The 20,833-nt window shown below is 46.3% G+C and overlaps 4 protein-coding genes across 10 annotated transcripts; 2 read left to right on the top strand and 2 right to left on the bottom strand.

Annotated features, from left to right (window-relative positions):
• Positions 1-159: 159 nt before the first annotated feature.
• Positions 160-11,438, bottom strand: LOC108614107 (uncharacterized). 2 transcript variants are annotated; one of them, XM_018008041.2, is made up of 5 exons: positions 10,754-11,438; positions 4,885-5,131; positions 4,693-4,816; positions 2,168-4,632; positions 160-2,103 (listed from the first exon to the last, which is right to left on the bottom strand). In XM_018008041.2, exons 1-5 carry the CDS (start codon positions 11,303-11,305, stop codon positions 287-289), a joined length of 5,205 nt encoding a protein of 1,734 aa, XP_017863530.1. In that variant the 5' UTR covers positions 11,306-11,438; the 3' UTR covers positions 160-286. The 2 variants fall into 2 exon arrangements, with proteins under 2 accessions (XP_017863530.1, XP_017863531.1); XM_018008042.2 differs by lacking the exon at positions 10,754-11,438 and having other exon boundaries at positions 4,693-4,832; positions 4,885-5,025.
• ebd2 (earthbound 2) lies at positions 6,031-10,752 on the top strand. Of its 4 annotated transcripts, none has more exons than XM_018008047.2 (3): positions 6,031-6,503; positions 8,700-9,004; positions 9,674-10,752. In XM_018008047.2, exons 2-3 carry the CDS (start codon positions 8,945-8,947, stop codon positions 10,706-10,708), a joined length of 1,095 nt encoding a protein of 364 aa, XP_017863536.1. In that variant the 5' UTR covers positions 6,031-6,503; positions 8,700-8,944; the 3' UTR covers positions 10,709-10,752. The 4 variants fall into 4 exon arrangements, with proteins under 4 accessions (XP_017863536.1, XP_089323000.1, XP_017863537.1 ...); XM_089466874.1 differs by lacking the exon at positions 6,031-6,503 and adding an exon at positions 8,087-8,252; XM_018008048.2 differs by lacking the exon at positions 6,031-6,503 and adding an exon at positions 8,259-8,420.
• Positions 11,439-11,590: 152 nt separating the features above from the next.
• On the top strand, positions 11,591-17,980 carry Tbc1d8-9 (TBC1 domain family member 8/9). Of its 3 annotated transcripts, none has more exons than XM_018008044.2 (11): positions 11,591-12,273; positions 12,732-12,898; positions 13,621-13,879; positions 13,941-14,502; positions 14,564-14,712; positions 14,768-16,175; positions 16,235-16,452; positions 16,507-16,742; positions 16,845-17,183; positions 17,239-17,333; positions 17,399-17,980. In XM_018008044.2, the coding sequence occupies exons 1-11, from the start codon at positions 12,230-12,232 to the stop codon at positions 17,726-17,728; spliced, it is 3,807 nt and encodes a 1,268-aa protein (XP_017863533.1). In that variant the 5' UTR covers positions 11,591-12,229; the 3' UTR covers positions 17,729-17,980. The 3 variants fall into 3 exon arrangements, with proteins under 3 accessions (XP_017863533.1, XP_017863532.1, XP_089322987.1); XM_089466861.1 differs by having other exon boundaries at positions 11,594-11,675; positions 11,889-12,273; positions 16,507-17,183; XM_018008043.2 differs by having other exon boundaries at positions 16,507-17,183.
• Positions 17,978-20,792, bottom strand: Tsr1 (Tsr1 ribosome assembly factor). Its single transcript, XM_018008209.2, has 4 exons — positions 20,569-20,792; positions 18,974-20,508; positions 18,649-18,915; positions 17,978-18,591 (listed from the first exon to the last, which is right to left on the bottom strand). The coding sequence occupies exons 1-4, from the start codon at positions 20,672-20,674 to the stop codon at positions 18,070-18,072; spliced, it is 2,430 nt and encodes an 809-aa protein (XP_017863698.1). The 5' UTR covers positions 20,675-20,792; the 3' UTR covers positions 17,978-18,069.
• Positions 20,793-20,833: the final 41 nt, after the last annotated feature.

The raw sequence follows: 20,833 nt of genomic DNA on the forward strand, positions 1-20,833 counted from the left end.
AGATAGTGATCGATTCATGATTTTAATTGCTTTACGAGTCTCAAAGTGGAATAGAAGTAGAAACATTGCCTGATTATAGATAACTACAATCTCCATTCACATACTTTTAATTCATATATGTAAATATCAAAGATTTTCGGCATCAATCTGATGCAAAGCTCTGTTTTGTGGTTGTTCAGTTTATTGGAAAGCCGTTCTATAAAATTAAATATATTTAATAATTACTTCTAAAACACAGATATAGTCGTCACTAACTACACTCGAAGACCGCCACTGCACTACAGCTCTACTGATCACCCTCCTCCTCCTCCTCTTCGTTCTCGACCGTAGCGCCCTCACGCAGCATCTCCACCTTGTGGATGCTAAAGTCAATGTTGTAGAAGGGCACATTCAGGGTTACCACGATGCAGTAGAGCAGCACCTGCAGATGCCGAGTGCGCAGCAGGTACGAGGCGCCCTGCTGCTTGGGGAACAGCGGTTGATCCTTCTCCTGACAATCGTACATGAAGTATCCTCCGTCGTGGCCCGGACAGAAGCCAATGGCCAGAGCACGCTTACGCACCATCACCACGCCGAACTGGTAGTGGCTGAAGAAGTAGATGAGCGCCTCGGAGAGATTCATGCGATTGAAAGTGGGCACGCGGTAGAGCTTGCCATAGCAGACATGCTCGATGTGAACCACGAAGTTGATTGTTTCGAGTGCGCAGTCAATGTTGAGGTTCTCCAAGGAGAACTCGTAGTCTTCCTGAGTGATTTGCGCAATGCTCTCTTGGAAGTATTTGTTGCCACTCACGACAATCGTGTCGAGCAGCTGAGCACTCCAGTCCATTAGGTTGTACACGCTGGCCGCACAGCAGGCAACCACATAGATGGCCAGGTACTGCCGGCCACGCAGCGAGTCTTCGAAGACCGGCGCCTCCGGATGGAGATTGCCCCACAGGGACCAGAGACGGCCTTCGATCTCCACGTCGTACTTCTTGAGCTTGCTCAGCGGCAGATTGCGATACTTTCCAGCTGTGTTGCGACGGTTCATGCGACTCCACACGGGCAGGCAGTTCTCCAGCTCCAGCCAGCCCAGGGACTCGTTGGTGGCACAGATCTCATACTCCGGCCGTCCGTACTGGCGATTGGAGCAGGTCATGGGTATCGACAGATCGGTCAGCAGCTGTAGGATGCGTGCATTGGGCGCTGCCTTCTTGTATGAGAGCACATCGACCACATAGAACATGTACTGATTGCGCTCCTTCCAGTCTGGCTGGGAGCTACGCTTATCTATATACTTGAGCATACTCTCGACGTCGGCAAAGAGCACCCAGGAGGCGGTGTTGCGCTCTGGGTAGCGTTTGGGTCCCTTCGGGCACTTCTTCTTCTTTTTCTTGTCGCCCTCTTCGCCGCCGGCGTCAGGCGCCTCCTCCTCCTCCTCTTCGCCCGGCTTGTCCATGCTCGCATACGGATCGAACAAATGATAGAACTCGTCGTGGTAAAGGGCGAAGCAACCGTTCGGCGTGAATATCATCAGATATTTGCGCGTGTTGAGTAATTTCTGCATCTTCTTCTTGATCGTGACCAGCGCTGCATCGGGAGACAGTGTAACTGGTTTCGGTGCCGGCGTCCACATGCCCAGCGGCTCCAGGATGCGGATCCAGATGTCGAACTCATACTCATCAATCGTTACGTGCCGCACCACACGCTCGAAAACGGACTCCAGATCACAGACGCGCGTCGCAATCGACTTGGCATGGGTGATCACTCGGTCGATGCGGTAGGAGTTCCAGCGATTGAGTGGACGCAGCGAGACGCTGAGTATGGCCAGGGCAGAGGCAAAGTAGCAAGGCTTGATCTCCTTGAAGCTGCCGTCTGCGCGGCCCTCCAGGTTCATGCTGCCCTGAATCTTGAAGTTGCAATCCTTTTCGCGCATTCGATAGCCATAGAGGATGGGACGCGGCTTGTAGGCCTTGCGCACCTCCTTGGGCAGATGCTTGCCGGGCTTGTGCTTCAGTTCCACTTCTTCTTCACCCTCGCCCTCCTCCTCCTCATCCATTTCCATGAGCTCCATTTCCTCCTCGTCAACGCCCTCGTCGATACCCAGATCCTTGTACTCGGCTGTGGGAGAGAGATGGAAATTGTTTTAGTTTGAAATTTTGACGCAAATACGAAGGCCACTTACGTTTCTTGCCCTTCTTACGATCTTCGTGCGCCTGTTTGGCCGTCAAATAGTCCTGAATACGCTTATTCTCCTTCCTCAGCTCCTCATCAATCACGCGCATCTTCTCCAGGCGCTGCTCCCGCATTTTATTCTTACGCGCCAGCTCTGCATTATACTCAGCGTCCTCATCCGCCTTGTTCCAGCGTCGGAAATGACCTTTGATATTATTGTCCACAATCTTAATGGCAGCCACAATGTAGTTCATCACCGAACAGCCCTGCGGATTGCAGCCGAACTCAATGCGACGGATCAGCGAGTCCAGCTCAATGAAGCGCATCATGCAGGCCGGTCCTGCTCCGCCCTTGCGATAACCCACCGCATTGCACGGAAAGCCAATGAACATGTACAGCAGATTGTAGCGCTTGAATATGACGCAGGAGAAGTGCTGGCAGACAACCAGCACCCGGTTATTGTCGATGAGCAGCTCGAGCAGATCTTGACGGAGCGACGATGACACCGAGGACTTGTACACCTCGCTCACCACCAACGAGAAGTTGCTCTCGCCTACGGCAATGTCGGGCAGTTTCTTGTTCAGCAGGCAGGCGAGGATTAGCTCGTAGTTCTGATACTCCTCACCAAACTTGTTAACCGAATAGATGCAGAACTCAACCAGCTCGGCGTTCCAGGTGGACACCTTGTACTTGGCGGAGACTGCGGTGGCCACTAGGGCAGCCAGCACACCACCCAGCTTGGTCATTTCGGGATCCAGTTGAGGTAGCTTCGTGGTGCCCATTATGATGTAGGCGCCATCATGCAGCGTTTGGTAGTTGGACTTGAGCTCTAGCTCTTCCTCGATGGTTAGCACGCGCTTCAGATCGACCGGCTCCTCCTCTTCCAGCTCGTAGCCGCGCTTGATCTTCAGACGCAGCGCACGCAGGTTCTCCTTGTCTGAGGCCAGGAGTACCTTCTGTGCCTGTCTGTACATATAGGGCCGCTCCAGTCTCTGCTCAGGTATTTCCTTAATAATCGAATTGATGATTTCCAGAATGAGTTCCTCGGCGAATTCCCGCTCCTCTTTGGTGGGAAATCGCTCCTCCTCCGGAATGCTCTCGATGCTCTGCTTTTGCGCCAGCGGCGCCTCTCCCGGCTCGTCGGTGAACGTGGGCAGGCCCATTTGCATCGCCGGAAACTTGTTCGACTCCTGCGTCATCACCTGCAGCGGCCGTATGCAGCCCGTGCGAATGCCGTGAATGAAGAATTTACCACCTCGTCGCATCTTCAACGCGTTCTGGTAAATGATACGCACAAAGGAATCGAATGTGGTGTGCATCTGCAGGACTGCCAGACCCTTGATACGATAGTCATCGGGATCCACCACCATGCCCACGCGATTGCGTCGAAACGGATCGAAGGCATAGAAGAATTCACGGTCCCGCCACACGCCCAGCACGGAGTTGTCGATCTGCAGCAGGGCAGCTGGCCACTCCGGCATCTTGAAGAGATTGTACAAGGCGTGCGTCAGCTGCGATTCTAGGTATGTCTTGCAGTCGGTCACATGGCCGGTAATTAGGAAAGGCTTCTTGCGCACTGTGGCCTTGAAGGCGCCCATCAGGAACATCTCCGGCAAGTCGACGACGTTCAGTTCGGGCTTCTTGTTCTTCCAGCGCTTGCCATCCAAGCGAAACTTTTTGCGCAGCGTCTTGTAGTAGGCAACGCCGTACCGAATGATATCGTCAATGGTCATGGGGCGCCACACCTTGGCCAGCTCGAACTCCGAGTAGATCAGCGCAATCAGCGAAACAACGAGCGAGGCATTTTTCTCCTTGCCAGAGATGGGCTGTTGAATGCCGCTATTGCCGCCCGTCTTCACCGCAAAGTTCTCGTTAACCACGGCCCACAGCTTGTGGAAAGGCTGCGCCTTGCTCTTACCAATGATCGGCTCCTTCAGCTTGCCGTACTGAGTCAGAGCTATCTCGTATATGCTAAACTCATCCTCGCCCGTCAAGTCGCTGAACTGGGTTATCAAGTGCACCAGATGCTCCATGAACCGTGTCGCCATCAGCGAGCACATGCCATCCTCGAAGTCGCGCTGGCACAGCTCGTTGCGGCCATTCGGATCGAAGATGAAGAAGGAGTCGACGCAACGCTTCCAGATCAACATGAACATGTCGCGCGAGACAAAGATGCAGGCGTTGTACTTGGAGAAGTACAGCGACAGCGCCTTATACAGATTGGGCTCATTCTTGAACAGGCCCGTGAAGTGGATCTTGATCTTGACAGCTGCCTGGCGCTCCATCACCTGGGGCAGTATGTCAAAGTCAGTGTCCTCCGATTTGTAGTTGAGTGAGATGCTCTTCTTTGTCAGCTTTACGCCACGTTTCAGTATGCCGTCCATGGTACCGGCCGTCCAGAAATCGGGATTCACTTGATAGGTCTCCACAAAGGCCACAATGATGCAGGCCACCTCGCTGGGTCGATTGTAAAAGCTGCAAAAGGTTCACCAATTAGTAATGCCTGCTGCTTAGTAATCCTAGCTGCCAGCTCACTTTGAACGATGTGGTTCCTTTTTGGGTTCAGGATAAATGTTACGATTGCCAAACACGATCTCGGCTGTGAATGTCTTCTCCAGCTGTGTGGGTATATTATAGACGGTGAGTCCGACGTCGTGACCTGTTTTTGGACAGGCCTAAAAACGATTAGTGGAGGTGCTCAGGCATTTATCAGATTTGGTAACCCACCATATTTGGGCAAAGAAGCTGTTATGAAATCTTGATCCATTTCGATTTCACGCTTCTGCAAGCCCACATTCCAGGTCCACAGATCTTGGGGATTGCAGCCTTCGATAATGTCGTATGATCTCAGATTTTCACCCTCCAAGCTCTCCTGAATGACGCGCGGATCATATGTGGGGAACGGCAGCTCTTCCAAGGGTCCGACTTGTGTTTCATTCAAATAAATGCGACTCTTGGGGCGTTTCAACTCAAGCTGAGGGCAAGCAATGGGATATATAAATATATAAAAAGAGTTAAAATAGTATGAGTAATTAATAATGTGCTGATTGTGTTCAATTTACTAATATTATACGAATGGGAATGTCTGCTCATCAGCCACAATCATGCTTGCAGCTTGTGGACAATGGAAGGCATTTGTAAGTGGCATTACGCATACGACACGTAGGCGATGCCTCACTTGTACTTTCGCTCCCGCAATTGCATAAAAAAACTTCACAAAGAGAAAAGCAAAAAAAAAAAAAAAAAACACATGGCGAAGCCATACAAATTAAACATGAAGACAGCTTTATGCACAGCCCGACAATTCGGGCCATATGTGAAATTGTCGCCAATGCGTTGTGCTTTCGCCAGTCCGAGTCTTTCCTGTGCTGCTTCATAAGCTTTTTTATTTCGCCTGGCCCAAGCACACACACACAGACACAGCGAGAGACACAGACACTTACATATTTATGTGCGAGTTAATGCGACATTTCAAGTTGCAAAGCTGAAAATAGCACGCATACGCCATGGATGCCAGCATGAGCGCGCCTATAAATAAGTGTGTATAAATGTATACAGACACACACATATGTATGTGTAGATCTATCTGTATGTGCGTAGCTGTACGTAAATGGAGCTAAATATGGAGGCCAAGCCCAGAGCCAATCCATATCGCACTCAGCGCTATTGTGGTCGACTATGAAGTTAGTAAGCGGCATAAAGTAAGCACGAAATGCCAACTAGACTGGCTAACTATACAGCCGACTGTCTGTTGTTCGTGTTAGTGTGGTAGATCTGACTGTGTGTGAGTGAGTGCTCGACTGCATGAGTGTGTGTGTGTGTGTGTGTGAGTGCCTCTATGGCTGGCTGGCCACGCTGACGGCCACAAAACAGCGCACAGAGCAGTAAACAGTGAACAGCGCTTAGTGCCACATCACGAATCTTATCGCAAGCGCACGAATGCCAGAAACAGCAGCTACAACAACAACAACAACAAAAGCAATAGCAACGGCAACTAAAAGCCAAAACCCGACAAACTCGAGCCGAGCGTAGGTCGGCTGCAGAACAAACAAGTCATCTAACAAATATACGAAAGAGTATATATATATACTATATATGTATAAAAGACAGCCAGCCAGCCAGCAGCAGCAACTAGCACTGGAATCGCTAGCTATAGCCAAACGAGCGAGCACTTATAGCATACGACGACGTCAATAAACACGAGTGCGACGTTGTGCGATACTAATACTAGCAACATTAGCAGCAACAGCAACAGCAACAGCCACAGCCACAACAGCGGCAACAACAACGCAACCCTCTCAACTTTAAACGCGGCTGACGCGAGTGCTGGCAAAATGTCAAACCAGGTACGTGTGGGCATGACGCAAGGGCATAGCGAACAGCACAGCTTAGAGTTGGCAGGAGACAAGCAGCAGGCAGCAGGTGTTGCATGTGTTTTTATTGCATTTCATTTATTAATCGTGAGCACACCAAGTCTCTGTGCCTTCTTGCACTTAAAAATCCCTTCTAAATAAATCAATTAAAATGCATAAAATCAATAAAATGCGAAGAGAACAGCCAATGGCATATGAGTCAAAGCAGGCGGCATGCAAACTCTAAAAACACACACACACAGAGAGAGAGAAACAAATAGGCAGATGTATGCATGTATAAGTGTGTGTTGGCTTGGCTTGCCTGGCTTGCCTGGCTTGCCTGGCAGCCTGTTTTCAAGTTCAGCAAGGAGCCAGAAGCAGCGGCAGCGGCAGCGGCAGCGGCAGCACCACGTCAGCACAGTCGCAACTAAATCACATATAGGTACATGTGTGCGTTTGTGTCTGTGAGTGTGTGTGCTGAGTATATGCACATGCCATTATGATGCTGAAGTTGCATAAAAGTCAAGCCAAACACACAAAAGAAGCCCACGGCATGCAATACAGACTTGAGGCCAGGTGTGTTTGCTACGGCCGCTGCTGGGCTGTTGGGTTTCTTCTTCTTCTTCTCTTTTCATTATTGCTTGCGAGCGACCAACAAACTTGGCAAGCGAGCGAGCGGCCATAACAACGCACACAGAGTCAATCACACACACACACAGGCATACACGCACACACATTGACGGACGCACATGCAAGCAGGCGGACCAACGTCAAAGCAAAGCGCAATAAGAAAGAGCAATGGCAGCTGCAGTGGCGTAGTCAATTAAGGGAAAAGTGGGGTCGTGGGCAAGTGGGAGGGGTGTAGTACCAAACAAGGATCGAAAAGCTACATCTAAAATCTATTAATAATTGTTTAATATGGTTCTGTGCACAGCCTGCACAGAGTATTGATAAGGTCCCACGTACGCCCCATAAAACATTTGGAAAAACAAAACACATTTTATCAATATCAATACAATAATTTTGTACTCCAGCTGTAGCCGAATAGCGTATAAGATTGAAGAGCACAGAGACATACTGTTTGATTTCGCCTTATCTGCAGAAAAGTTAATTAGCTTAATGCTGCTTAGAAACAAGAACTTGTCAAGCTTTTAGCGTTTATTAAATCATAAAACTACCAAAATTTGATATTCAATTAGATATTTACATACATTTAGCCATTGAATGCATAATTTGTAGGTTCACTACGCCCCTGCCAATTGCAACATAACAAATACAGCGCAGAAAAGGAAATCAAGAACGAAACATGTAACTAACAATAAGAGCGCAACTGAAACAAAAATTAAACGACAGCTACGACGACTGTAAAGTCAGCGTCAGCGTTAGCGTTAGCGTCAACATCGGCGTCGCTTGGCTTTTGCATAGACACAAATGCAATGCGCAGCAGCAGCAACTGCAAACGCTTGTCTGTGTGAGTGCCAGTGCGTGCATGTGTGTGTGTGTATGAATTTATTTGTTCATTTGTACCAGCTGCTGCGTGCTCCTCGCTTCAATGCCCGCCTGCAGAACTAGTTCAGAACTAGTTACTAAGTCACATAGTTCAGCTGAATAGTTTTCAATTGTCCTAGGAAATCGTAGCATGCTTCATTTGAAATTAGAAGTTATAAAGCCGCTGCTATCCTTCTCTAACAAACTACATCATTTACATTTACGTGGGTTGCTAACAACAACAGCAGTACGCAAGTAAATACAAACACAATTACACATAGTCTCACACACACACACTGCCAGCTGAACGACAGGCGGCCTGTGCATAGCGAACCGTTTTTATTTCATACGGCCACAGCAACGGGCAGCAGCACCAGCAGCAGCAGTAACAACAACAAGAGCAGCAGCAGAAACGAACATACGGTAAACACCTGAAAACGTAAAACAGTGCACAAGTGTTACTCAGCGACCAAGCACGCGTGTAAAAATGTCGCCCCAGTAGTGGTAGCAGCAACACCAACAACAAATAGCAATAGCAGCCGTAGAAGCAGCACACAAAACCAATTGAAATTGAGCGTGTGCACAAAAATTATACAGCTAAACAAAGTAAAAGACAAAAGTGATAGCAAACATTTAGGCCTAACAATGTATACTTAATTGCATTAATATTTATTATTGCAAATGGTTTTTCTATTTGCGCAGCATTAAAAGGAGTCACAGAAAGAGAACGCAAAACACGCCAGTGAGAGAGAGAACGCGCTAAGACAAACGCGCTCTCAGAGAGTGACAGTAGCAGCGGCAGCAGCAACAGCAACGACAACAGCGCAATTGACTTTTAAGCAGTTTGAGCTTTCATTTTGAGGACGCTGCGCAGCTGTTAGCGAAGAGCAGACAAAGAGAAAAAGTGAAATATAATAACTGCATTCGGCGAGCAACTTAACACAGCCATGGACACAGCAGCAGCAAACGCGAAAAAGGGAAATAACAACAACAGCAAGAGCAAAGGGGTAAGTCAAAGTGATTCGTGTTGCTCGTGTTGTGTTAACTTGGCCTTTAGCCAGCATGAGGGTTGATTTGTTATGCGTTTTGCTTATGGGCATCATACACACGCATTCGTAAGACAAGCAATTAGTTACAATGGCGTAGCGAGCAAATTTTTAAGAAGGGATTATTTATATTAAATTCTGTAAATTCTTTTTATATGAAATTTACTAGATTTAGTATTGCTTATCAGTGGATTATCAATGCTAAAATAATATTAAAAATGCTTAATAATTAAAAATCAAATTAATAAAAATTGAAATCAAATGCTAGAACTAACAATATAAAAAAAAAGGTTATAAATTATAACAAATTTGAATATCTAAAAAAAAAAAAAAAAAAAAAAAAAAAAAAAAAAAAAAAAAAAAATTATACGATCGACTTTTAATTCGATTGTGGTGATATCATTTAAAAATAGCTGTACTTATTAAATATGAATTAAAAATGTAGTAGATTTTTAGGCCCCTCTTTAGATCATCTGCAGACGCCACTGAACTTGAATTGATTAACACTTCTTGTCTTCATAATTTGTCATATAATATAATGAGGCGTAAATTTTTATGAAAGAAGACGCAACCTTAACTATTTCAAAGTAAAGTCTCAAAATTCTCTTTATCCCAATCTCTTTTCACTAGGGCAAGACGAAGACGCGTCGCAATGAACGCAACATTTTAACTTTCTATGAGAAAATTGCGGTTATACGTTACTACGATGAGACGAACATCTCGCGCAATAGTCTGGCCAAGATGTTCCATTGCTGCGCAACCCAAATACGCCGCATTCTGGAGAAGAAACGTGAACTATTGCAGCAGCTGGCGACGCTGAGCGAAGCGGATGCCTCCATTATTATTGAAGAGATGACGCGCAAGCGCCGAAAGTTCGAAATGAGCGCCATAAGCTTTCTCCTACACGAGTGGGTGGAGCGTTGTCGCCAGCTGCGTCTTGGTGTTAGCATTAGGAACCAAACGCTGAAGGATACGGCACTCAGGATGGCAGCGGTGCTGAAATTGCCAGCCTTTAGACCATCCTATCGCTGGCTAAACCGCTTTCGCAGCAAGTACAAGTACGAGGACGACGAGTTGGGCTACACAGGACCAAACCCGGTGGCGAACGTGCTGCCTCTGGAGCAGATTATTTTGGAATTTAAGCATGCCCTGCCAAATTTCATGCAGAAGGAATTGGCTGACATCGACATGGATAACAAGCTGAGCGCTGTCACGCCTGAACTGGTCAACCTATCGAGCGAAAACAGTGAAATATCCGATGGAGAGGATCTGGACGACGATGGTGTCGAAATGCTGACATGCGAACCAAGTGTGCTGCATTCCCCTGCCACATCAGATGGAGAAGATGAGTCGCTGCCGATGCCTCAGCAGCAACCGGAAGAGGATGCCTCGATGAGCCTGCTCATGAATGCGGGCTCATGCTCGCTGTTAAGCAACGTCTTTCCCCACTTGGCCATCATACATCAGTTTGCTTTAATAAACTCAGATGTGCAGGCATTGGAGTTGATCTCTCAGCTGGGCGTGCACATGCAGCAGCAGGCGACAGCTGGTGCCTACCAAATCCTAAATCTGCCCACTAATGGCGAAGCGCCAGCTCTGCCCACCCCAGAACTGCCACCGGGCAGCATTTACGCGGACATAGATGACATCGAGTTGATCGAATAGAATTAAGTATATGATATTCATAAATAAAAGTCAGGTAGCACTTACCATGCGTTTGTCAGGTATAATAATCATGCTGGAAGAACATTCGGGCGTGGCTTTTTGTGGCTTGACTTCGGTCTCTTCCTCCTCGCCGGCGTCTTCCTCCTCTTCCTCTTCATTCAAGTTCATCGGACTATTTAGTACAACTAAATCCTTGGGGCAGGACTTAGATAGGCGCGCATCGTGCTCAACGAGTCCAGCATCCGTTTTAGACAACAGGATGCGCTCGCGCATTTCGGCATTTGTCTTTAGTTCGCCTGGCAGTCGTTGTGGTATGATGCACATTGTGAACTCATCGTAGAGATCGCAACTTTTCTTATATGGACGCGCGAACCGAGACTCTTCGGCTTTTTGATGCAGACGTCGCAGCTCATCCTCAATGGTTAGAACATGTGAAATTGTGGAATTTGGCGGTTTCTTCATGCAAACTCGATCCCGAGGCGGGCAATTCTCAACTTTCCATTCCGTTGTAACATTATCACCCATATAGGTGCGTACGGCATATGGATTTACTGAAGGACTCTCGTCCGCATTAACCTCGACAAATTTTTTAAGCATTTTTGCAAATTATATACTATTAATTTAGCAAAAGAGAAAGTTAAATCTTTAAACAAAAAATTTTGTATTGTGTAAAAGACTCTATCGAAAAACTATACTCGATTCATTGAAGTTAAATTGTAAACTGAAGAAAATTAGTTTGAATAATAGGCCTACTACAAATTTGGCGCCAAAGCATAAGGGTAAATGTTGCCAGATAGTTAGAAAATATAAGAGTACTCAACCACTACTACGTCAACCACATAAATAAATTTATCGTACATCCGCCACATTGAACGGCAGCCCTATCGATCATTCATTTGTGCACAGTTATTTCCTACATATTTTCGGTGTTTTGTTAAATTTGTTGAAAATATTACATTAAGAAATTGTTATTATGCACTTTTAATTATAAACTATTACTAGCTGTGTACCTTTAAAGCTCTGTTGTTTTTATTGTGAATATACTTGCAGCATTTCAAATAAGTGCTCAATAACTTAATAAGCTATATATCTTACGATTATAAAACAGATTTTAATATTTAGTATATACCTGACACCATTTGATTCAATTTTTATTTAAATCAAATTAATTACCGAACAGCTTTTAGAAAACAAATAGTGAGTGCTGTTAATAACAGGGCAGCATGATGTTAAGCTTTCGGATGCCAAAACATACATATACAGAAGAAGCAAGAGACGCAAGGGAACAATAGAATATTCTAAGAAATAAATAAAGCCCAGCGTAATTGTGCATTGCACTTCAGTTCTTATTGCCACAGATGTAAGCCGTAAAGCATACACACTCACACAGACACAATTGCACACTCTGTTCTTGCTCTTTTTTATTTGCGGCAGTCGCAAAACAGTTTCACAAGAGAGAACTATGAAAAGTGGCGTTTATTAAACTGTAAAAACTACGGCAAGAATAAAAAAAACGCCAAAATGTGGATTCAACCAAAGGAGTTGCTGCTGACCTCAGCATTTTGGTGAGTAGAAGTGAAGATTTGATTTTTGTCGGATTCTGTACCGCCCCCACTAGCGTTTTTTTAGCAGCTGATTAATTAAAAGCCCCCCGCACACACACATATACATAGTTCTGTAGGTGTGTGCACTTGTGCGTGTGTATGTGTGCCTTCGTTGCTTTTGTTATTGTTATTGTTGGCCGCACTAATGGCTGATAACTAATTGAGCAGAGTTCAACTCAGCCATCTCTGCACTGATTCCATAAGCAGCTGTTAAACAAAAGCGCAAGCAAGGCTTGAAATTTGCTTGTTCTGTCGCACAACTGTTTTTTGCTGCGTAAAAGCCCCCAACTCATACAGACACACACATACACACATTCATATGCAAGCAAACTCACTCCAACAAAGCGCGTTCACACACACGCGCATATGCATTTGTACCGTTTTTGCTATGTTCCCAATTCTGATTTCTTATTTTGCAGGACCGCCGAAATGTATTCCAAGTATTTTGTGCTGCAGAAGCGGCGTGGAACTGGCGAATCACGCGGCTTTGGCTCCATGCTGGTGGGCACCATCGATAGCGTAATGAACACAAAGCCGGCGCCCTATCGAATACTTCATCAGACACCATCCTCTGAAGTTTCTTATGGTAGGTTGGAAATCATATAAAACCCACCTCCCACTCACAGTTATCAATGCTATTTACGATAAATGTACATATAAAATGGGTAATGCGGGCAATGCGCGAGTGCATATCAACCATCAAATGGGTGCCCTATTGCTAGACTGAGTCATTCAATCAGCCTTAGGCGAAATCCATATACATATATACACATGTATATATTTAATTCGTCAATGTGTATCGAAAGGGAATATTGACTTTTTGCACTTGGAGTACGATAAGGAAAAAGAGACTATGTCAAGAAACCAAGAATTTATTACTTCGGATCATTGAGTCCAATAAATACACGAAAGATTGGCGAAGTTAGAGAGGGAAACACGAAGCTCCAAATGAGCGATGAGAGAAGACGAGCTATCACTCTTCTATGTGATTTTCATAAATCAAAGATATATACGGGGCTCATGTCCTCATGTTGTGAGAGAATGTATTTTAAAAGAGAGAGTGAGAGAGAGAGAGAGAGTGGCGAGTGGCTGTGTACCCAAAATAAAATATACATACCTTACTTCAACCAATATTAACTACAGCACAACAGACGCAGCGGAATCCAATGACTAACCTACTCCGACTATGTGTCAGCCTACTAGATAACTATTCATACAAGTGTCTGTCTGCTCTACTTAGCCATTATTATATTATTATTATTAATTGATATGCACTCAAATTGTATTCTTATCGGTTTTCAAAAATAGAAATTGCAATTGGCATAACACAGGATGAGATCGTCAAGGACTGGGAATGGCTGCAGGCCAATCTATTCAGTGTGCTCAACGAAATGGAAAATGAGGATGAAGTGACTAACTTCACCATCTGTAAAATACAATCTCTGTTCACTCAAAACAACCAAGACGATACTGGTGAATCGCCAGACTTCAAGGTGAAGACTTCGCAGTTTAGACAAATCTTCAAAATGCCCGAAGAAGAACGCTTGGTGAACTCGTACTCAGCCACGTACGTCTATTAACTAAAACCTTCATTTCTTAATTATAGTACAAAACTATTTCGATTGCAGCTATGTGAAGAATAAAATACCGCGACAGGGACAATTGTACATCTCCCTAAACCATGTTTGCTTCTATTCCTACATGCTGAGCCAGGAGATCAAGAGAATCATACGCTTCGCTGAGCTGGAGGACATTAGTCGCAGTGGCAATACGATCTATCTGAAAACTACCAACAACATGACATATAATTTCACATTGCTCTTCAATTCGAGCGAGGCTCACGTCCTCATTGAGCAACTTAATAAAATGGCCATCCAGAAGTTAATACACGACCCGGAGAGTCCCGTTGTCGACCATGATCCATCGAATTTTGCACGCTATGGTGCCAAGGCTTCCAAGAAGCCTGTCCTGCTACGTGATTTGACAGCACGCCAAAAATCTGAGGAATTTCGCGTTTACTTTCGTCTGCCACAGACAGAAATTATTGATGGCAAAATCAAAGCCGATATATGGACGCCGTACTCGAAGCGATTCAATGCGGGCTATATTTACTTGTCACCGAATTTCTTTTGCTTTCGCAGCGATGTCAAGGATTTGGTTAGCGTCGTAATACCAATGAAAACTATTAAGGTATGGGGTTTTCGATTAATCTGCAAATATATCACTTTAAATTATCTATATTTTATCACAGAGCGTTGAAAAGAAGGACGATGGTCAGCAACGCTATGACAATCAAATTGTCATCTTTACATCGGAGAATGTGCCTTTTATGTTCGCCAAGATTACGGATCGCGAAGTGCTCATCTCAAAGATCACAGATCTGCTTTCGCGCATTCATATGTAAGCTTTTATAGAATGGAGTCGGCATTGTAATCTTTATAAATCCCACTTACAGACCGATCAGCCGCGAACGTGCCAAGTACGATATATCCTGGAGCAAGCAGACAGCTTTGCTCAATACATTTAAGACGCAGTTCAGCGCGGACATACAGAAGAAACAGGAACAAAAACTGGCACGCTGGGAGGATCATTTCCGTGACTTTGGACGTGGCATTGCAATGTTTCGCACCACAGATGTGATTAATTTAATTGTGGAGGGCATACCGGACAAATTGAGGCAGGAGATTTGGTTGATCTTCTCGGGTGCTATACACGACAAGGAAATGAATCCCGGCCTGTACGAGGATCTGGTGGAGAAAGCTGCGTGTATTAAGGATTGCTTTGCGCACGATGAAATCGATAGGGACTTGCCTCGATCGCTGCCCGAACATCCGGCATTCCAGTGCACAGATGGCATCGGTGCCTTGAGACGTGTACTCCAAGCATATGCACTGCGCAATCCACAGGTGGGCTACTGTCAGGCCATGAACATTGTTTCATCAGTATTTCTGCTGTTCTGTGATGAGGAGAATGCATTCTGGATGCTGGCCAGCTTGTGCGAGAATCTGCTGCCAGACTATTACAAGGACAAGGTTGTGGGCGCCCAGATCGACCAGGGCGTGCTGAATGAGCTGGTGGAGACGCATCTGTCGGATTTGCATGAGCATTTGGAACGTCTTGGCGTTATCAAAATGATCTCCATCTCGTGGTTCCTTACCATATTCATAAGTGTGATCAGCTACGAAAGCTCATTGCAAATACTGGACTGCTTCTTCTACGAGGGCGCCAAGATAATTTTCATGATCTCCCTTCAAATCATCGAGTGGAATCGCGACAAGCTTCTTCAATGTCAGGACGATGGCGAGGCCATGCTGGTACTGCAAACCTATCTGGAAGGCATATATAATCCCGAATACCAAGTGCCACCGTCCACGGACAAGCGCAAACTTGAGCGACCACAGACCCAAACTGTGCAGACTCTCATCCACGAGGCATATACGAAATTTGGTGAGGAACTGACGCAGCAGCGCATCGAGGAGCTGCGCAACAAGCATCGTCGCCTCACCGTGCGCCAGTTCGACATTGACAACGAGAAGACGATTGTGAAGGCCCATGCGCAGAATGCTTACTTTAATCGCCAGGAGCTGCATATGCTCCTCACGATCATACGAGAGGAGAAACTCAACCTCAAGTCTGTGCAACAGCAGCAGCAGAAGGCGCAGTGTCACATGAGTGAGGCGCCGCAGCTGCTGCCGCATCATCAGTCGCCATCACGTAGTGGTGTCGGCGACATTATGCCCGGTGGCGGCAGTGGACGCCATGAGGCTTATTGTGTCAACTTTGAGGTATTCCACACACTCTTCTCTGAGCTAACGCCGTGGCGCAAGTGCGTCAGCGTTGACATTGGCGAGAAACTATTTAGGGTAGGTTGTTAAAACACAATACGTATATTCGATTCAATCTAATCTAAATCTTTTGACAGCTGACGGACAAAAAAGGCACTGGACAATTGGACTTTGGTCAGCTAATCAATGCCTTTGGCTTAGTGTGCTCCACCAAGAGCATGGAAAAATTGAAGCTTCTCTTTGTATTGCATTTGCCACCGCTACTCTCGAAAGCGGAAATAGAACGCACTCGACGTCCACGTCCTCGGATCAAGGACGATGCCGATGAGGCATTTGAAGCAGAGGATTTCTTTGAGTAATTAGTTTTGCATCATTCATTTGGGTTTACTAATTCAGTTCTGTTTTACAGTGAGGATGCCTCAGAATCCATTGAAGCTTTGCCGTCTCCATCGGATCACAACTTTGATGCCGATGACTATGCGCTGATCACCGCCACTCAGCATTTGCATAATTTGGCTGGCATCTCGGGCAACACGTTCATGGATTTGTCCCGGACAACGCCGAATCTTTCACTCAATTCGAATGCGTCGTCTCTGGCGCAGCGCAACTCGACATTTTATGTGGATCTGCCCGCTGCACTCCAGGGTACTGCAACACGCACAGATGCTGGGCAGGATGACGACAACGACATCGGCCTACGCCAGCAGGGACGTTACGAATCGATTGACACTTTTTCGGATATTTCAGATCTGGGTGCGGCCCGTATAACTCCGCCACAAACATCGACGACAGCAGCAGCCGCTACAGCTTCAGACCAACTGCTACTGAACGTTGAGACTATATCGAATTTCTCTCAAATAAGCGATCTGGTCGCGGCCACTCGTCTAGATCGTGCCGATTCGAATGCAACGGATACACGCAGCTTGGGCAGCCTGGGCTACTTGCTGGATCAGCCGGATGAGAGTGCCTCAGCAAGCGGAAAGCATCGACATGTGCCGCACATGCGCAAGGAGAATTTCCAGCTGCTGTGGCGCAGTATCATAGAGATCATGGGTTGCGTTCAAGATGAAGAAATGCGATGTGCATGTAAGTAGGCAACCAACCGTGAGCCAACGCAGTTCTAATCCGTTTCCTTTGACAGACGAAAATCTCATTGAAATGGGCAATAGCAATATCAAGAAAGAACCCAGCCTGGAGAGCTTCACGCAGCTTAACTTAGGTGGCAGTGGTGATGAGGTGACTAAAAATTGTATATTGATTAGGAAGAAAATTATTAATTATCGTTATATTTATTATCTCAGCAACCGGATAGCAATGGAAATCCTACAACACCCGCTGCAGAGCCCAGCAGCACAACGCGTCTATTTGTCGCTCTAGAGGAGGAGCTGCGTCAGGCAAAGGCAGAAGCAGCAGGAACAGCGACGACAACCAATAACAGTAGCGGCAGCGGCAGCAGCAGCGCGACAAACACCTCCGATGCCTGGCACATATCCATTAATCAGTTTATTGCCACTGCTCTCACTTGCGAATGCGTCGTGAAAGCATTCCAAACGCGTACAGAAATCGTGGAACAGATTGAGCAGCTTCAGAAGAAGCGACGCAAATGTTTGTCCACTAACTACAACTACTAAGTGTCCCCTATTGGAATCCCATATCCTAATAGAACCCAAGGTATTAGCCATAAAAAGAACCCCCTCATAGAACTGTGCAATGCGGCTTTCGCTTTTTAACCGTGTCCCCTTATATATATATATATAAATATATATTTCTATCTATATATATTATATATATGTTATGCGTAAATTATCCCAATTAGTTAAGCCAATTGTTTGTGAATATAGTTCGATTATACCTATTATACATAAAAGATAAAGTATGACTTATATTGTGTCCGTGAGACAAAATTTATTTCAATATATGCACAGATATACAAAAATGTATAAATATGTACTCGTATATATACAAAGTTAGACTATTGCTCCATTGCCTCGTCGTCGAGTTGCTTTGAATTGCGGTGAGCTTCCGTCAAATGCTCCTGTCGCGAATGCTCAGCGCTGCGCACAAGGCACTCTTCATAATTCCACTTGGGGAAGACGCGCTTATAGAGATACATGAATGCCGTGTCGTAGGAACGCAGCTGGCTATCGAAATAACACTTCATGTGGCCGTGCGTGCCCAGCGACTCCTTGATGTGACCCATTCGACCACACTTGGTACGTAGTTTGACGGGCTTGAAGTACTCCACATCCTCCTTGTAGAAGAACATGTAGCGTATGGTGGCCGACTTGCGATTAATGCGCATCGGATGACCGCTAAGCACCACTCGCTTCAGCACTATGCGATCCGGATTGCAAGAGAGCAGACGGCCACGGGCAACCAATGCCAAAGAGGAATCGGGATTCACCTTGAAAGCGAGCACAGCGGCAGGAGGGAACTGTATCGGAGCATAGAAGGTGGCGCACACTGTCTCATATGGGCGGAAGAAACGCTCAAACTGCGGGAGAATATAAATCAGCTAATATTTGGTATAAAGTAGGTACACTGGACGCACCTTGTGTTTGTCGCCATTTGTGTGCTGACTGTAAATGGGATTGACAACAAATCGACGATAGCCACACTGGATAATCAGCTGCTCCTTGGACTTCAGAGGCACCTCGGAGTCTGGTATACGTTGAAGGACAACATTCATGACACACATCTGGTGCTCATGTGGTAGCAATCCATAAACAATGACATTATCCGAGAGGTGAGCAGATCGGAATGCATTCCAGCGGCTGGCGGGCACATTGATGACATGCAGCGTGATGTACAATCCGGGCTGTAGAGTATAAAAATAAATTAACAATAAACAAATGATATTTATTTCACTCTCTCACCAAAATGCCCTCGAATTCTTTGGCCTCTGCCAAAATGCGTCGCTTGGTGCGATCGAAATTCTTGAACTGATAGATGCGTGCATAGTCGCTGGGCAGATTCTCTTTGGGATCCCAGGGCGATGTGCGGAACGATTCCAGGCCGCGATACTTTTGGAAGCGTTCGTGGGCGGGCACATCGAGAGGCGTGTCGATTTCGTCGGGCCACAGCTGATCGGTGCGAGCCAGTTGTAGCTTCTTTAAGGTCTCCCGCTCTTCCTGGAAATCCATTTGCTGATCGTATTTTTCGTCGTTGACAGCTGCCTCTGAGGTAATCGAAAGAGAGTCCAAATACTCTTCTGTATCCGAGTCACGTTTTTCGCACTCGTCCTCAAAGGACTTGTTATCACAGGACATAAAGTCCTCGTCTTCTTCGTCTCCGCTCATGTCCTCATCCTCATCGTCATCATCCTGGCCTTCCACTTCCTCCACATCGGGTATCCAGGCAGCCTGGTACTCGCTGTAACCTTTGGGCACACGTTTGATCAACTTTGTCTTCTTTGTTTCCTTTTGTGCTGCCTCGATTTCCTCTTCTGTTGGCCACGTTTGCTCCGCATCCATGGGATCGGGTATATTCTCGGACTGCAGCGACGTCTGTTTAGCTGGATCGCTGCGATCGAGTAGACGCACTTCAGCCAACTCCCCGTCTCGGCTCTTGTCGAGCTTATTAGGATCGGGTGGCGCATCGACCTGGCCAAGCTGAAAGTCACCCAGTCCAGGTATATGCACCAGACCATTAACATTCAATGACTGTCCTCGCAGATAGCCTGTCACTTTCAGAGTGCCCATCTCTCCATTTGGAACATATTCTACAATGTCACCAAACAAGTTTGGCCGGTTGTTAACGTTGTGTAGCACGCGTTTCTTCTGTCCACCAATGCGACGCATAACATTCAGACCTTCGGCGGAGGTGTCCATCTGCATGATCTTCTCCTCTGGCAGCAGCTTGCTTATAAATTTCTGTGCCGCCTGTTTTGCAGCAGTGCGACGCTTTGGATTAATGGATTCCAGATCCATTAGGGCCACAACTGGCGTCGGTATGCCTTGGGCTGATATCATATTAAATATACGCTGTCCCCAACGATCGAAGATTTCATCGTCACCAAAAGCCGCCGATGTCAGCATCAGCGTGGTATCGCACACCTTCAGATAGTCCAGAACAAGAAGTTCATTGCCTCGCCCAACGGGGGGAATGACAAAGGCGAAGCGCTGCTTGAAGCGCGGCAGATTCATGTAAACAACACCACTGGGTGACTTCTCTACAACGATTTCACTGTCGCAGCTCTGGAGTATAGCAATTGCCGAGTTGGCATCGATTTGCTCATGCATAGGCAGCACACACACCAGAAAGGGCGCCGTGTTTTGTCCACCCAATTGACGCTTCTGTTGCAGCACCTCATCGCGCTTGTTTTTGCGTAGTTGATTCATTTGGTTGCGACGTTGCTCCTTGCGCTGCTGCAGCTTATGCTTATGCGAGATGGCCTTAAGACCAACTTTGCCTGAAGTAAACAAAAAATTCTAAGTATCATGTTCCACTGCACTTGTTGAGGTATTCATACCTTTGAGGGCATTGTCGATGGCGCCTTTGGAGCGATGACGTCCTGTTTTATGAGCTTTATTTGTTTGCTTCAGCGGCCCAGGCCGATGAAACGCGTGATCCGCCATAATTGGCTATTCTGCTACTCCAATTTAACAATAAAATATCTGTAATTCTTAAGCCGTTTTACTTTCGAGCTAAGCACATGTTTCTACTGCAGCTATCGGCTACGATTTATCGATAACCAATCCCAAACAGTGTGACCACACCAAGAACCCAATCTTTTA

This window comes from Drosophila arizonae, chromosome 4 (genome assembly GCF_054131065.1).
Source record: "Drosophila arizonae isolate 15081-1271.41 chromosome 4, UAZ_ARI_1.0, whole genome shotgun sequence".
In the NCBI taxonomy this organism is placed as follows: domain Eukaryota; kingdom Metazoa; phylum Arthropoda; class Insecta; order Diptera; family Drosophilidae; genus Drosophila; species Drosophila arizonae.

Excerpts from the sequence above, each read along its gene's own strand:
- ebd2 (XM_018008047.2), top strand. The coding sequence starts at position 8,945 with ATGGACACAGCAGCAGCAAACGCGAAAAAGGGAAATAACAACAACAGC. Across the intron at positions 9,005-9,673 it reads ACAACAGCAAGAGCAAAGGG|GGCAAGACGAAGACGCGTCG; the intron begins GTAAGTCAAAGT and ends TCTTTTCACTAG.
- Tbc1d8-9 (XM_018008043.2), top strand. The coding sequence starts at position 12,230 with ATGTGGATTCAACCAAAGGAGTTGCTGCTGACCTCAGCATTTTG. Across the intron at positions 14,713-14,767 it reads CTGCTTTCGCGCATTCATAT|ACCGATCAGCCGCGAACGTG; the intron begins GTAAGCTTTTAT and ends TCCCACTTACAG. Across the intron at positions 17,334-17,398 it reads TAGGTGGCAGTGGTGATGAG|CAACCGGATAGCAATGGAAA; the intron begins GTGACTAAAAAT and ends TTATTATCTCAG.
- Tsr1 (XM_018008209.2), bottom strand. The coding sequence starts at position 20,674 with ATGGCGGATCACGCGTTTCATCGGCCTGGGCCGCTGAAGCAAACAAAT. Across the intron at positions 20,509-20,568 it reads CATCGACAATGCCCTCAAAG|GCAAAGTTGGTCTTAAGGCC; the intron begins GTATGAATACCT and ends TGTTTACTTCAG. Across the intron at positions 18,916-18,973 it reads AAGAATTCGAGGGCATTTTG|CCCGGATTGTACATCACGCT; the intron begins GTGAGAGAGTGA and ends TATACTCTACAG.
- LOC108614107 (XM_018008041.2), bottom strand. The coding sequence starts at position 11,305 with ATGCTTAAAAAATTTGTCGAGGTTAATGCGGACGAGAGTCCTTCAGTA. Across the intron at positions 5,132-10,753 it reads TTATACCTGACAAACGCATG|CTTGAGTTGAAACGCCCCAA; the intron begins GTAAGTGCTACC and ends GCTTGCCCTCAG. Across the intron at positions 4,633-4,692 it reads AAGGAACCACATCGTTCAAA|CTTTTACAATCGACCCAGCG; the intron begins GTGAGCTGGCAG and ends AACCTTTTGCAG.